The sequence below is a fragment of the Gobius niger genome (genome assembly GCF_951799975.1).
Source record: "Gobius niger genome assembly, chromosome: 1".
Taxonomy (NCBI): domain Eukaryota; kingdom Metazoa; phylum Chordata; class Actinopteri; order Gobiiformes; family Gobiidae; genus Gobius; species Gobius niger.
The window spans coordinates 69,046,333-69,062,302 of NC_136852.1; the positions used below are offsets into that span (position 1 = coordinate 69,046,333).

The window sequence follows — 15,970 nt, forward strand, 5'->3', positions numbered from 1 at the left end:
TCATGTAGTACAAAAAAGAATATACAGTATGTAAAACATGACGATCCAATTCTACCAGAAAGGGAGTGGGAAGAAGAACTTTATTTATATAATAGTCACAAAGCGCTACATTCACTCCATCCCTCTGACCACCACCATGCATTCCCACACACACATCATTCCTCCAGGCCTATTGTACATGTTTTTAGTGGTAGGGGAAACCGGAGTACCCGGAGGAAACTTGCGCAGACACGGGGAGAACATGCAAACTCCACACAGAAAGGCCCCGTCATAGTGGGAATAGAACCAGGACCTTCTAGCTGTGAAGCACAAGCGCTAACCACTGCGCCACCGGGCCGCCCTTTACACTGTTCTACAGTTTTTAGCACTGTTTGGTGGAAGACTCTCGAATATTGGAAGGCTATTCCGGCTTGTGCACCCTTTCACAGAAATGGCGTTTTTTTCCAATGAATGGAACCTCACAGCCCCCTCTAGTGGCTGATCTGGTTCTAAGATTACCGTCTTTTCTTTTGAAGGGACTGGATGCAACTTGGCCATTTTTGTACTCACTACTACCACCTCACGTCTTATGCGTAGCTGCAGGTTCTATATTAAGCTCATGCATGACGGCGCTTCGGACCCGAAGTAACAACTTATTGAATGCAGGATTTTAGAGGCAGTTGTGGTGAACAGGTCTGGGCTCATTGATTCTACACATTACTGGAACATGTAGGGGGAGGAAAATAAATAGTTTAACATTTTTAAACTCCGTATCGTCCTTTTAATAAATTCCTCAATAGGGGGAGGGGCCAAGCCATGTTCACATCCTAAAAACTTTTTTCTCTATCAAGATTTTTTCAAGCATCTACCATGTTCTTTGTCATCTTTACCTGCAGTGAATAGGTTTTTACATAGACGTAACAGATATACATTACCTGATGTTGCACTCTTCCTATAGCTACTTTTGCTGAGTCTAAGCAACACTCTCAGATGATCTTAAATTGGTTGTAAAAATGTGTTTTGTTGCCAGTTGTCAAAGTGCTAAATTGAAACATAATCCATAATCCCGGCTGTGTGAATTTACTGGAATGTCTCAGCTTGTTCTCAGAGTAGAAAGCACTTTGTGAAATTTGTGCTCTTTTGTGGTCGTGCACATTGCGAACAACCAAATTGAAAAAGCCAGAACGGAATTTCTCCCATTCTCAGGTTGTCTCGAGGCCAGCGCTCATTGTGTGAACTTGCCAGTCACCCAGGTGTTTATCCAAAGAAAATGTTGCCTTGCTGAAATGTTGCTCTTGGCTGACTGCGCCGCGCTGTATTTGGTTGTATCTACGGAGAGGGGATTAGCGTGTGGAAAATGCGATTGTGCGGCGAACACTTGAGATAGACATGTCTTCACACAGTAACACTTGCACAGGGCTTAGGGAAATCAGGACACAAGTATCGGCAGCTCTAATAGAGACACGGCGCCTCACACAGAAGACCCCTCAACACTGTCGAGCACCAATAGTCTACATATTATCTTACACACACAGTGATACGTACACAAGGACAACTTTGGAGCCTGGAGGTGAGCGTTTGAAACTCAGATATGGTCCTAACCTCAGTAATGAATTTCACAGCTTTGCTCTGTTGTGAGAAAAGGCAGTCTGGCCAAACGAAGTCCGGCAGTGTGAGATCTTGCACTCTGATTTATGGAGCCTCTGGTGACTCCACTGCTGTTTTGACTCTGCATAAATGAACCGAGTGCCTCAAGGACTAGATTGTTCATACATTTAAATATTAGTTTGAGAAAGCATACATTACCAAAGCTTTCAAAGCAGTATATTCTTCTCAAGGACATTGCAGTTATGGTAGCAGATTGGCGTTTTGTCCATTGTTTGACTGTGCAGTGAACTAAAGCGCTTTATGGCTGAGGTAGTTTGTCTCATGCAGAATAATAAAATAGTCTAGTTTGGACTGGAGTATCGGATTGCAGTGTGGTCATGGTCCAAATTGCAGTTCACTGTTTAGCCATGAGGGGCATTACACACAAGACTTTATCAATGACTAATTAAAGCTTCCTTCTTCCTGAAGCCTAATAGGAAATGGTTCAGGCTCTCAAAGATCCTTGCTCTAATAGACTTTCCATTTGAGACTTTTCCCCCAGCCTTTTCTTGTATTTTCGCCCTATTTCAAATAATGGATCTGACTCCAAACACCCAGCCAAATTGCTGGCATGAACAAGCCAGGTGCTTTCAGTCCACTGATACAGACTATGTTTTGCAATGTGTATTTGGTTAGACAAAGATGGCAAAAAAATGCACTGTATCAAAATGTCATACAGATCAGCGGAAGAAAGTTAGTTTGGTGGTTGGTTTCTGTTTCAAGTTATTACTCCATGTGAATGAAACCTATTGTGATAGAACGACCTAAAACCGCATGGGCCAGATCTTGTGTCTGGCGCAAGGACAGCGCAAGCTCCAAACCCGATGGTTATCTTCCATGTGGCGCAGCTGTTGAGCTCGGTGCCTGCGCCAAGCGAGAGGGCGTGGCTTGTGAATAGAGAGAGGACTGAGGCGTGGTTTATTAGAAGCAGCACTGAGAGCGGTGCTCCGATGGCAGCCTCACATTCAGCCTCACTCGCTCAGCCGCAAATGCGCTACCGAGGTCAAAACCAGAGCACATGTTCACCCCCACTCCCCCTCTCCCCCTCCCGGCCGCAGAGTCTGGTTGGAGGAAAAAGGCTGTTCTACATCACACAGCCATGGGTGTTTCTCCACCCCACGTACTTCCCACTTAAAAGAGCTAAGTCTGGAGTGGCACGATCTCGAAGCGCACTCCTTCATCCAACCATTTTCTTGCACTTTTCCGTTTCCGGGTCGTCACATTGCACCAGCCCCTTATGGCTCCTCCTGCAGGTGGTGGGTCCACGGGAGGACGGCCTCATGGTTCAAACCGGGCCTGTTGGTCTCTCATAAGGGGCTTCTGAACCGCTCTTTGTCTGACCCGTCACCCAGGACCTGTTTGTCTGGAACCGCTACCTTGACGTGGTGGAGGGGTTTGACCACCCGAATGATACTGGGAGCTATGTTGTCGGGGGCTTCGTGGCCCTGGTAGGGTCTCCCATGGCAAACAGGTCCTAGGTGACGGGTCAGACAAAGAGCGGTTCAGAAGCCCCTTATGAGAGACCAACAGGCCCGGTTTAAACCATGGCCGTTCCTTCTGTGGACCCACCACCTGCAGGAGGAGTCATAAGGGGCTGGTGCAATGTGATTTGGGCAGCTCCAACAACTGCCCCCACGACCGGAAAACGGACAAGTGGAAGAAAATGGATGGATGGACCCTACCAGGGACATGAAACCCCCGACAACAGAGCTCCCAGTATCATTCCGGTGCTCAAACTCCTCCACCACGTTAAGGTGGCGGCTCCAGGAGGGGAAAGTGCGCTCCTACTAAGCTCAAAATGTTATGCTATAGTCTGTGTTTAGAAACACAAGATCGGGCCCTTTATATTAGGATCCCCTTGTACCTATAGTCATCATTAACGTGGGGCTACCTCTGCCTTTCGAGACACATTCTCCTTCTGCACAACCTGCCTCGCCCTTTCAAATCACTTTTCAAGCTGCGCAAACATTTTTTTAAACTTCCGTTCGCTGGGTCGCGCAAAGACTCCAGACAGAGGAAGACACGGGCGAGAGGCAGATGGCAAACATGGGGGGGGGAATCTAACGACGGCCCTTGATATCCCATTCTTCAACAGCGGGAAAATCTGCTGATGAGAGCGCCGCGTCACGGGGGTCGGGCCGATTTATGTTCTAACGTCCTCATCAATAAACTGTCGAGAAGCGCGCACGCCTCCAAATGTCAATGTTAGCGGGATTAAGGCGCGGCGGCCCGAGGAGGAGGGAACGATCGAGCGGAGGAAGATGACGGGTAGTGATGTGACGTTTATGTCCCAAAGATTCGGCTCCCGCTGATGCTAAACGAGCGAGAATGAAGGAGTGTGATTAGCGCGGCGGGTAATTTGACACAGACGTTACAGTGTAAAGTTTGTATTTCTGCGGCTCTTAATGAGGTAAAGGGGCTGAGGCGGACGTCACGTTTTAAACAGGCTGTTAATAATGCTGTGAGGGGACAAGGGCGCCTGACGGGGAAGAGCAAACTAATTAAAATGCAACATGTACATTTGGAACTTGGCTTTTGAGATGGGAAGGTTTAGTCCTATAGTGGAGTCATCGGTGCTACTGAGCTACTACACAATACAATAATACATTTTAAAGGTTGTAATTAACTGAAAATGGTCATTTGTTGAGTTTGTAGCATTAGGAGGTCATGTTTACTGAAATCAAATCCTATTTCAATCAAAACAGGTCAAGTTATATTTTACCATAGGAGCCCTTGTGTGAGAGCAGCTTCAAAATTCTTAAATCCATTAAACTTGTGAGTTTTTGGACAGTTTCTGCTTGGATTTCTTTGCAGGATGTCAGAATAACCTCCCAGAGCTGCCGTTTGGATGAAAACTGCCTCCCAGTTTTTGTTGAGGCTCCAAAGGTTCTCAATAGGGTTGAGGTCAGGGGAGGAGGGGGTCCACATCATGAGTTTCTCTCCTTTTATGCCCATAGCAGCCAGTGATGCAGAGGTATTCTTTACAGCAGGACATGGTGTGTTGTCATGATGAAGATAATCTTGATCACGGCTCTTCTTTTTGTACCATAGAAGACAGTGGTCAGTCAGAAAGAGGTCATTTTCACACCTTCAGGGATCCTAAAGGGGCCGACCAGCTCTCTCCCCATGATTCTGGCCCAAAACATGACTCCGCCCCCTCCTTACTGACATCACAGCCTTGTTGGAACATGGCGGCCATTCACCAACCATCCACTACTCCATTGATTTGACCATCCAGGGTTACACGGCCTCATTAGTGAAAAAGACTGTTTGAAAATGAGTCCTCATGTATTTCTGAGCCACTGCAGCCGTTTCTGTTCATCAGCTTCAATTAACAGTTTAGGGGAGGCCCGGATAGAAGGTTTATGCACAACTGCAGCCTCTGGAGGGTCCTACACCTTGATGTTCGGGAGACTCCAGAGGCACCAGCAGCTTCAAATACCTGTCTGCTGCTTTGTAGTATCTGTTCTCTTAATCTGTGTGTTCTGGCAGAAACCGTCCATATTGTGCCTTTATCTGCACAAACCCGAGTGTCTCTGAATCATCCACAAATCTCTTCACAGTACGATGATTACGCTTAATCTTTCATGAAATATCGAAGGTTTTCATACCTAGACTAAGGCATTCAACTATTTCACGCTTTTCATCAGCAGAGAGATCCTTTTTCTTTCCCATATTGCTTGAAAATGATGATCTGCTTAATAAAGTTGTACATCCTTTTTCAGTAGTTTTTCCCTTAACTGGGCATAACCTGAAAACTAATCATCCCAGGTCTCTGAGATTAATGTCAGTGATTCAAAGAGCCTGAGACAAAATACCATCCAAGAGTTTCATTGAAAAAAATGTTGTTATTTTTTACCTTTTTGACACAAAAATACAATTTACATAATAATTTGGAACGCTGTGTGGAGCCAGAATCTCGGTGTGTCATATCTTTTGAAATAATAGTCAAATAAAAATGACAGTGTGGTGGATGACTTATGCTTCAGGCAACAGTGAAATTATCCAGGATCACAGTCAAGTGTTAGTTGTTGCTTGGCAGAATGAAAAGACACAAGGATCTTCAGCCATGGAGAAAAACATACTGAATAGAGCTGAACACATTTGGGGAAAATATCTCAGAGCCTTTTTTCTGCCAAGAAAAATGAAACAACTCCAGGTATAATAGGCTCTATGCACGCAAATGACACTCTGTTATTTTCCTATGAGGTCTTGTCTAAAAAAATAAATAGTTCAAGGAAACATCACTGACAGTGAGATACTGATCCGAAGTGACTCGTGACGTGTTAAAAACATTGGGTTGGATGTAAATTCTTGACTGCAGGAAACATCTGTGTGTTTTATCTCAGAGCTAACGGCTAATATCAAAAAGCAACACCACAAAAATTAAACGTCTAAAAGTATTTATACTAAAGACAGGCTGATTATTTTTTGAGCGGCTCATTCAAAATATTGTAGCTATTTAAATGTTTAATTACCATAAAGAGCAGGGAAGTTTCCTCTGGTGAATTCTTTGCTCCTGACTCGATGTTTTTAACATGGTGCTGTGACTGTCCACCAGCAACTCACTGTCTGCCATGTAACTGAGCCATTTATTTAGACAAGACCTCATAGGGAAATAATGGAGACCGGATACGCAAACGCCAACTTAGGATCTACTCGGAAGTCATGTGACGCTCGCGTGCATAAAGTCTATTTAGACCAGGCCATCATGACATGGTGAGAACTGAAAAAGTCAGCTGAGCTCGGGACCTTCAACCTGTAAAGTGGGTCGACCCTGTTTCCTCACTACGCAAAGCCCAGCATTCTGAAAGCTTGTATTATAGTAGCTCAGCCATTCTTCCTCTTGTGTTGGTCTGAGAGCAGCTCCACATCCGCCTCAGAGCCGTTTGTGCTCGTGCTAATTAAGAAGAAGAAGTGGTGCGTCCGTGTTCATGGCTGAGCGATGATGAGGCGTCCTTACAGGGAGTGCAGGGACGAGATAATTGGACGCCTAAACGCTGGATACTAGTCGCTCTATTCGAGCGCTGCAGTATTTGTACACACAGCCTTATTTGAGTGATCTGTTGTGACTGTACACTCCGTCCAGAGCCTGGAGGTCAGCTGACCAGCTGTTCCTAAAAGTAGGCAAAACACGAGAGGAGATAGAGCCTTCTCTGTGGCAGCATCTCTGCAATGGAACAAACAGAACAGCTTTGTTTAAAGCCTCCTGCCCACCACTCTACACTGCCCACCTGTGGTGCTGATGCACAAAAGATAAAATCCATAAGCTACAAGTAACAAACAACAGTGCTGTCAGGATCCTTTTGAAAGTGCCTCACCGGGCAAGTGCCAGTCTGCTGTTTGTGCAGAATAATGTGACCACATTAAATGCTGAAATAAGAAATGTTGTATATACATTTATGATAAGGCTCATGGACTCACATAATGAAATCATAATGTTCTTACTCAGTCTGACCAGAGCAGTCTCAGGTACAGCTCAGTGCTGTGGAGGCACTGGAGAAAATGCTTATATGAACTATAGTAGTATAATAGTATAGTATAATAGAACTAGTAATAGTTTTTACATGGCTGGTCAACTGTAGTTGCTTTAAATGTGCCATAATGTGCCGTAAGGATTGTACTGATGACAGCTCTCCTTATTTTTGATGATGCTGCAATATCAAAACTTTATATTTTGCTTAGAGATGCAGAGAATGGATTAATTGATTCATTGGTATTAGATGAAGCTGTGAATAAGAGAATGCCGCGTGAGAAAAAAAAGCACAAATGACTCTGATGCTGCTGATCCACTTGTGCAGCTCGTTTTGCACATGAGCAACTGAAAAAAAAAAAAAAGATAATGACACATGATGAAATATGAATGTATTTTATACTTTTTGGGAATTTTTATTTAACTTTAATTAATATTTAGAACTAAAGTTGCTTCAGAAGAACTCACTTTGGCACTGTGTAAACTGTGCTGTGTTCTCTTGTGCAGTATTTCCAGTCATATTTGCAGTTGCATTGGATTATTGTTGAAGCAGTTGTATTCGTATGAAAAATACAGTTTTTTTTTTTACATTTTCCATTTTTCCATGTGCAATTACAAAGTGGCCTAAACAAACACTCAGGTCCTTTGGTCTGAAGTGTGTTGTGAAGCAGACGCGGTTTGTGAGCGGCCGCCTTGTTCTGCTCTGAGCATGGCTGCAGATCGATACGGCCGGGAGTGTGGAGGGCCTTTAATGTGATATTGTGAGTGGACAGCGTTTCTTCAAGTGCACCTCTTAATCACATCACACATACATCACGTCTCACTGGCCTCCACAGCCTCTTCTTCTTCTTCTGCGACATGTATCTGATCACGAAAGTTTGAACAACACGGATCCAGTTGTTCCGGCTTTTTCAGTTGTGACTCCACTTTGTGCTCCGACATGCAGAGGTCTCCAAAAGCTTCTCCTCCTCACTTCTTCAATCAGCTATGTCAGTCCTATGGTACTCATGGTTTAGTGCGTATTTTTGAGTTGGTCCTGTCGTGCCCGAGGTGTGAAAAGTGTGAAAACCACTGGTCTGTAGTCGATCATTTAGCGAGATCCATCCAGGCGTTATTTCACTTTCTGCACTCGCTCCGCTAACAGATCCCTGATCTTCATTTCATTTCTGTCACGCAAGCTTTGTGCATCAAGCGTAGGGCTGGGCACCGTTAAACCAGACCAGGCTGGTGTAAAAGGAAAAGGGTTTAGGTGGTATCGAAAAATAAAAGTATCGAAAGCAGGTACGGAAAAGAAGGAGATGAAGGAGAAGAAGAAGAAGTTTTGGTGCTGTTGGTCATCAAAAAAAATGGGCAAAAAATTTAAACTTTTGGCAAAATTGGGGAAAAACATGTAAACAAACTGGGACAGAAAACTGAAGAAGAAGAAGCAGAAGAAGATGAAGAAGAAGAAAGAGAAGAAGGGGAAGGAGAAGACGAAGAGGAAGAAGAAGGAAGAGAAGAAGAAGAAGGGGAAGGAGAAGAAGGGCAAGGAGAAGAAGAAGATGAAGAAGAAGAAAGAGAAGAAGGGGAAGGAGAAGACGAAGAGGAAGAAGAAGGAGGAGAAGAAGAAGAAGGAGGAGAAGGAGAAGAAGGGGAAGGAGAAGAAGGGCAAGGAGAAGAAGAAGATGAAGAAGAAGAAAGAGAAGAAGGGGAAGGAGAAGACGAAGAGGAAGAAGAAGGAGGAGAAGGAGAAGAAGGAGAAGAAGAAGAAGAAGAAAAAGATGAAGAAGTAGAAAGAGAAGAAAGGGAAGGAGAAGAGGAAGAAGAAGGAGAAGACGAAGAAGGAGGAGAAGAAGAAGGAGGAGAAGGAGAAGAAGGAGAAGACGAAGAAGGAGAAGACGAAGAAGGAGGAGAAGAAGAAGACGGAGGAGGAGGAGAAGGAGATCTTTATTTATATAGCGCCTTTCACAGACATAGTCACAAAGTGCTTTACATGAGACAAAATTGAAAAAATGTGGGAAATTAAGGGAAAATATCTGGAAAATTTGGGCAGGGCCTTTTGTAGTTTAAGTAAGTTTCTTGGCTGTTTCACCTCAAACAAATGATACAAATGCAAAAGAAATTAAATGGAAGGAAAATGAATAAACGAACATTAGTAATCTGTTTATGGTTCTACATGACAAATAATTTAGTTCAGGTATCGAAAAAAGTATTGTTCAAGTATCGGTATAACATTGTTTAACGGTTCCCAGCCCTAATCAAGCGCTCATCAGAGGGAGGTCAAAACAATCAAGATGGCGCCCGGTGCTTCACTTTTCACTTCCAGTCTCGACTCTGTTTACAGAGACGAGATCAGGAAGTCGGTCCCGGCTCATGAACCTTTGCTTCGTCATTATATTTCTATCCTTTGTCTTGTCCTACTTTCTTTTGGCAGCCGTGCAAACGTGTCCCACAGTCCACCGCAGGGTTACAGCAAGGGCACTACGCCGCTAATCGCTCCACAGAAAGCCTCTCCCTCTTTTTTTTTATTTTTTATTTGTCTCTATGGTGACATGCCAAATTTTCTAAAAAATCAGTTGGCATGGAGTCGGCGGTCGCCTAGCAACAGAGCGAGCAGGTTCGCCGTCTCCTCCGGTCCAAAGCGGGGAGACACAGACGCACACACACGGTTTGCACAAGAACAAAGCGAGACATTCTCCCAGATATGTGCCCACACTGATTCACCGGGGCGATTAAACCCGGAGCTGCTGTAGCGGAGGGGCGAGCGCCGCGACCCGCCCGTGACTCAGGCGGCCACGTTGACGATGCAAATCCAGCGCGTGTGATTAGAATTCCTATTACAGCGGACTCAAAAGGAACAGTGATGTCTTCATTGGGAAAGCTATAGCTGTGGCGCCATTAGGAATGTCAGGGATAATTGATTTTGCACTGGCTGATGATTGTAGATGTCACAGCAGTGTAATCATAATACAAGTATTTCACACAAACAGTTCATGCTTAATTAATCACAGTCCGAAATGAGGAAGGGACGGGTGTTGCAGACTATAGATGCAGACGGAATCTCTGGAATCGCCCATATATGGTGATGTTTGGGGGGAAAGGGGGAAAACAATTTGGAGAAAAATCTAAACTTTCTTTAATTATTCAAAAACTACTTTAACAAATGTTGAATTATAAATATAGTTTCCTACTTGATAAAGACAAAGACATGGAGAGGAGCAATGTGGTTCAACAGCCGATAAATACATAATTACTGAGAATGCTAACTTGATGCTTCATGTTAGCATCAGGCTAATTCTAACAGTTTGCTAACGCTAGCTACAACTGCCATTTTTTCACTTCTACTGAACAATCTGCTGTGAGAAAATATCCATATGGGCCTGATTTACACTTGACTTTATTTATGTGATGAATAAGTTCATATTCCACCAGAAAATGGCTGAAAAGAGTGTTTCCAAAATAATAACCAAATGACTATATTTTCCCCCTCGGCGAGGCCACGCCCCCTTCTATGACGAGATGCCGTCTGTATCTGTTGTTGTTATAGCTATGGAAGTAGCATGTGCTCTGAACCTTAACCAAGCTAATTTTCTCCAGTTCAGCATTACTCAAATCTAAGTTCTTACTTTTTCTCACATTTTTTTTTGTCTCTATCGTAAAGCCCCGCCCACTCCAGTGCTGACAGTGAGTTTAACATGTTAGCTAAAGCGAGGAGACGGTTTGAGAGAGGTGTGAAAGAAGCCATTTTGGTGAAGAAACACAATACCTGTTACCGCCCCCAAGTCAACGCACTTAAATATTTATCCTTATTGTTTGTGACGTTCAACTGTACAAATTGCTATAACTAAATTCTCCGCCTTTGTCTCTTGCAGTTGTGCAGCACATCAAGAGGCACAACATCGTCCTGAAGCGGGAGCTGGGAGAGGGCGCCTTTGGGAAGGTGTTCTTGGCTGAATGCTACAACCTGTGCCCGGACCAGGAGAAGATACTGGTCGCCGTCAAGGTGCGTAAACTGAGGGTGATGGTTCTGCTGCTGCGGTGGAGACGTTGTAACTGAGATGGCAGGAAGAAAGAGAGGAGAGAAAGTGCATTTATACGAATCGACGACCAGGCCTTGCATTTTGATACTAAATAATAACATAGATACATTATTTTTTGTAAAATCCCTCCTTCCCAGCAGTGTAAAAAATGTAATTTAATTTTAGTCGAGATTTAGTAAAAAAAAACTTTTCAATTTTAGTCTAGTTTTAGTCGACTAAAACTGCATGTCAATTTAGTCGACTAAATTTAAGACTAATTTAGTCGACTTTGCATTTACAATATTCATTATAAGCATATTTAATCAAGGTCCTAGACTTCATGGAGCTTTTCCCACATGAAGCACAAACTTGTTCATTTGGAAGTGAATTTAAATGATCTGAGGCTCTTTCAGACGGTCAATAGAAGTTTGGATGATTTTAGTCTCTCCTTTTCATTTTTATTTAGTCTTATTTTAGTCGACTAAAATATCTGGACATTTTAGTCATAGTTTTAGTCTCATGAGGAACGTTTAATTTAGTTTTAGTCCAATTTTAGTCGTCAAAAATATCACTTTGACTAAAATTAAGACTAAATATTTTAGTCGACGAAATTAACACTGCGTCCCAGATCTCAGCAATGTATCAGAGTCTAGTATCCTCCCATGTCGACCAATAAGACGAGCTTTTCCTGTGAACCAGCCTGTCAGGTCCAATCAGGAGGGAGGGGGAGGAGCTTGATCATTTACTTTTGAAAATTCTGTTCCTGCTCACCTCATTTTGCAAACTAAGAAGGGTTTTCTGGTTAAAGAGGGGAGGGATGTGATTGTTCACTTTATCTTTCCTCACTTTGCAAACTCTCTCACTTTAAGCCATGATTTTTTATTTTTTTTTGCTGCTCCGAATCTACTTCTTTTTATGATTTTATAAATGTAAAGTTTTTTTTTTTTTTTTTTAATATATGTATATATTTCCAAACCTTTGTTTTTAATTGTGTTACTGCTTCTTTTAAGGCATGTTTTTTTGGCTCTTTTTTCTTTTTCGTCACTTTTTAATCGCATTTTTGTTGCTTTTTTCACATATTTTGTTGTATTTTCATCCTTGTTTTCATCGCTGTTTTGACGCTTTGTTCAAGAAGCTTTTAGATTGGGGTAAAGCCAAACTGTGAAGAAAATGTGCTCGGTTCAAGAGGTTTTTGCTGTTATTATCGGGTAACCAGTGCACAATGAACTGAAGTCATCTTGGTATCACATATTAAAGCAGACATATTTAAAATAACACATATATCATGGAAGGTTACATTATTGCTTCCTCCGCAGTTTGCACATTGAGATCGGATCCCTTAAATACATCTGAGCTATCGAACATATTGGCCCTCATAATCTCCACTTCCTGAAACGGACACCGCGCCTTTAAGAAATCAAACCCTCTCCTTTACACGGTCGCCTTTAAGTTCCTTGTCTCGCTTCAGCTCCCGTTCCTGACGTTTACGATTTGTTTCCCCCCGCTCGGGCCGACGCTGCATTTAGGTTACAGTGGAAGTGCTGATTTCCGGGAGTCTGTCAATCCGTTCCCCCGGCAGAAAGTGTGAGGACTGCGGTGAAACGGGATCGGACCGGTCAGGGTGGACTCATTAACTATAGATGACAGGAGAGAGAGACCCCTGTCCCCTCCGCCGCACACTTCCTCTGGTGGCGAGACTTAACCTATCGCTTCTGGTCTGCATCCCGTCTGCCTGCTGCCAGCGGGTCGGGACATTTGGTTTCAGTTGTTTTGCAGTGGGTTCAAATAGTTTTCAGAAGTCTTTTGATTGAAATTCTGCACTGATGATCCTGAGATACTATTGTAACCCAACATCTGTCGCCTCTAAAGTCATGCTTATTAAACTAAACTGGTTATCAGAGCAGGATATTCTGACCTTACACAGATGGATTCATTCATTCATTCATAAAAAGGTCTCTATGGTATCAGAATGCATTTTTTTTAAAGAGTAAACATGCATTCACACAGGAGTACATAACATCATTTACAATAGTGCCTTGATTAAGACTCATCCAGGGATCAGAAACCAATTTTCCGCGGTGGAGCATGAAACACAGATTAACAACAATTATAAAGTGATGAGTCTATGTTAAAGGGACTATACTGAGTTTAAAAATGTTAAAATTAAGTATTTTCTTCCCCCTACATGTTGTTGTAGAATGAGCTCAGACCTGTTCACCACAACTGCCTCTAAAATCCTGCACTGTCACTCAAAAAGGTGTTAATTCGGGTCTGAAGTGCCGTCATGCACGAGCTTAATATAGAAGCTGCAGTTCCACGTATGACCTGAGGTGGCAGTGGTGAGAATAAAATGGCTAACTTGCATCTAGCCCCTTTAAAGGTGCATTAAGAAACTTTTTATGCGGATTCACCTTTGTAGTGACCCGGCGGCTGTATGAATAGTCAGCATGGCGCCTTTACTTTCGATCACGGTGGTCTCTACATTGCTCCAGGATCAATTGTTTTGTAGGTTTTCTGGTGAGGGGGTCCGTCAGCAGGGAAAACCTTCCCAACAATTGTTCCTAGAGCGTCCTATGGACCACTGTGTTGCAAAGTAAAGGCACCATGCTAACCACTTAAACAGCCGCCGGGTCACTACAAGGGCAAATACACACATATATAAACTGTTCTTTTCTCCACATAAAAACTTGCATAATGCACCTTTAATAAAGAATGAACAAAGATATTAAAACAGAACAAAATATTGTAAAATAAAAAATACTGTAGTAAAGCATCACCTGAGAGGGTTAGTGGGGTAAAGTTATTAAAGACTGTGGGCCACATCTTAGGCCTGGCGCAAGGACAGCGCAAACTCTAAATGCGATGGTTATTTCCTGTGGTGCAGCTGTTGCGTTTTGTGCCTGCGCCACTTGCGAGAGGGCGTGGCTTATGAAAAGTGAGAGGACAGAGGCGTGGTTTATTACATGCAGCACTGAGAGCGCTTCCCTGATGGCAGCCTCACATTCATTTCCTCGTTCACATCGCGCTGCCTTACATTATAGGCTCTCACAGGTCAAACTAAAACGTTTATTAAAGGCGCTAGATGCAAGTTGGCCATTTTATACTCACCACTGCCACCTCAGGCCATACATGTAACTGCACCTTCTATATTAAGCTCGTGCATGACGGCACTTTGGACCCAAAAACAACTTTTTGAGTGACAGTGCAGGATTTTAGAGGCAGTTGTGGTGAACAGGTCTGAGCTCATTCTACACATTAGGACATGGCTGGAACATGTAGGGGAAGGGAAATACTTAATTTTAACATTTTTAAACTCTCCTTTAACCTCATTGTGAGCTAACCAATGTTCAGTTTAGTTTATTTATTTGACAGGGACATACAGGAGCATTAATCAGCATATGAAAAGATGCTTTGTACTAGACTTTAGCTCTTGGAGCTAATTTTCATCTGCAGTCCCTGAGACATACAATTACAAAACACTACAAAAAGCATAAAACAATACAGTGCATAATATTTACAGACAGTATTTACATTTTATATAAAATTTTAAAAAGTACATTTTATCAAAGGGAAAACTTGTTCCTCTATAGTCTATAGTGTACCCACCCCCTACCCTTCTCAAATGTAAAATTTTGTTGTCGCTGTTGTTGATGTGGTGTTGCAGCGGGTCCCGCTGTGGTGCGGGTCAGCGCTCGCTCGGCCGTAATTGCGTTAACGCGACCAAAACAAAAGCACATATTCTCCCCCACTCCCCCTCCCCTTCTACCCTCTCCCCTTCCCAGCCACGGAGTCTGGTTAGAGGAAAAAGGCTGCTCTACATAACATCTTCATTGGCCATGGGTGTTTTTTTTTACTTCCCCCTTGAATGTGCCAAGTCTAGGAGCTGCAAGATCTCAAAGTGCTCCTACTAATCACAAAACGTTTAGAAACAAGGCCGGGCCCTTTGTCATTTTAAACACTGAGAAAGATTTAACTCCTGCTGTAACATTTGGTCCTTGCACGTATTTATGGCAACAAAGAAAAGAATAAAGCAGCTGAATTTAACTTTAATGAATATGTGACTTGAAGGGCGAACCTGTATGATTACAATTGCACCACAGCCTTTTATAATGTCAAGCTTACTTCAGGCATTGAAACAAGTGCATTTATACATTAGTGACAAATGAAGGAGCCGCGTTTTACCTCAATGTTGCGAAATAATCCCAAAGTGCTTTCAACACACCCTTTTGAAAGCAATCAGCGGCATATTGTAATGATTCTGTCGGCTGTGGGAAGTCACACATGTACTGGCCATGTGTTTGTTCTCGAGACCTTTGTTAATGTATAGGAGATTTCTATTGTATGAAGAGTAATTGGTTTGTGCCTCCTGCTCCGGTCTATGAGCTCAGGCTCAATCGGACGAGAAGAGAAACCATTCATCACTCAGGTGTTCTATATGATGTCGACAAATTATGTTCCTTGGTTGGGTTATTTATTTGTAGTTAATTATGGAAAGGTAGATGGCTTCCATTTTTGTTAAGGACCACCTATTTTGACGTACTCTCACCTGGCTAAATTAAACAGTAACCTCTCCATATTAAAATTACTATTAAAACAACATACTAATGTGAACCATCATTGGAATCAGGACAAAAAATAGCTTCTTTGTACATTCAGAAGGACATTGTGACAAAAACATGTAAAAAGGTTCTTCAGTTATAAAATTAATAAAAATATTGCTTTTTTATATATCGAAAATTGCACATAAACTGAAATGTCTTTCATGAAAATATACTTCATAGCACACACTCCAAATTCGGTACAGTTGTAACCTTACTGGTACTCAGAATGTGTGCAAAATTTCAGAAATCTAGGTCCAAGTATGTTGGATTTG

At 42.8% G+C, this 15,970-nt stretch overlaps 1 protein-coding gene across 1 annotated transcript in view; it reads left to right on the forward strand.

Annotated features, from left to right (window-relative positions):
• The window catches only part of ntrk2a (neurotrophic tyrosine kinase, receptor, type 2a), a 190,603-nt gene that overhangs the window by 119,734 nt on the left and 54,899 nt on the right, over window positions 1-15,970 (forward strand). The window contains exon 13 of the mRNA XM_079553188.1: window positions 10,951-11,081. Coding sequence (XP_079409314.1) covers window positions 10,951-11,081 — 131 coding nt within the window. The remainder of the gene's footprint in view (window positions 1-10,950; window positions 11,082-15,970) is intronic.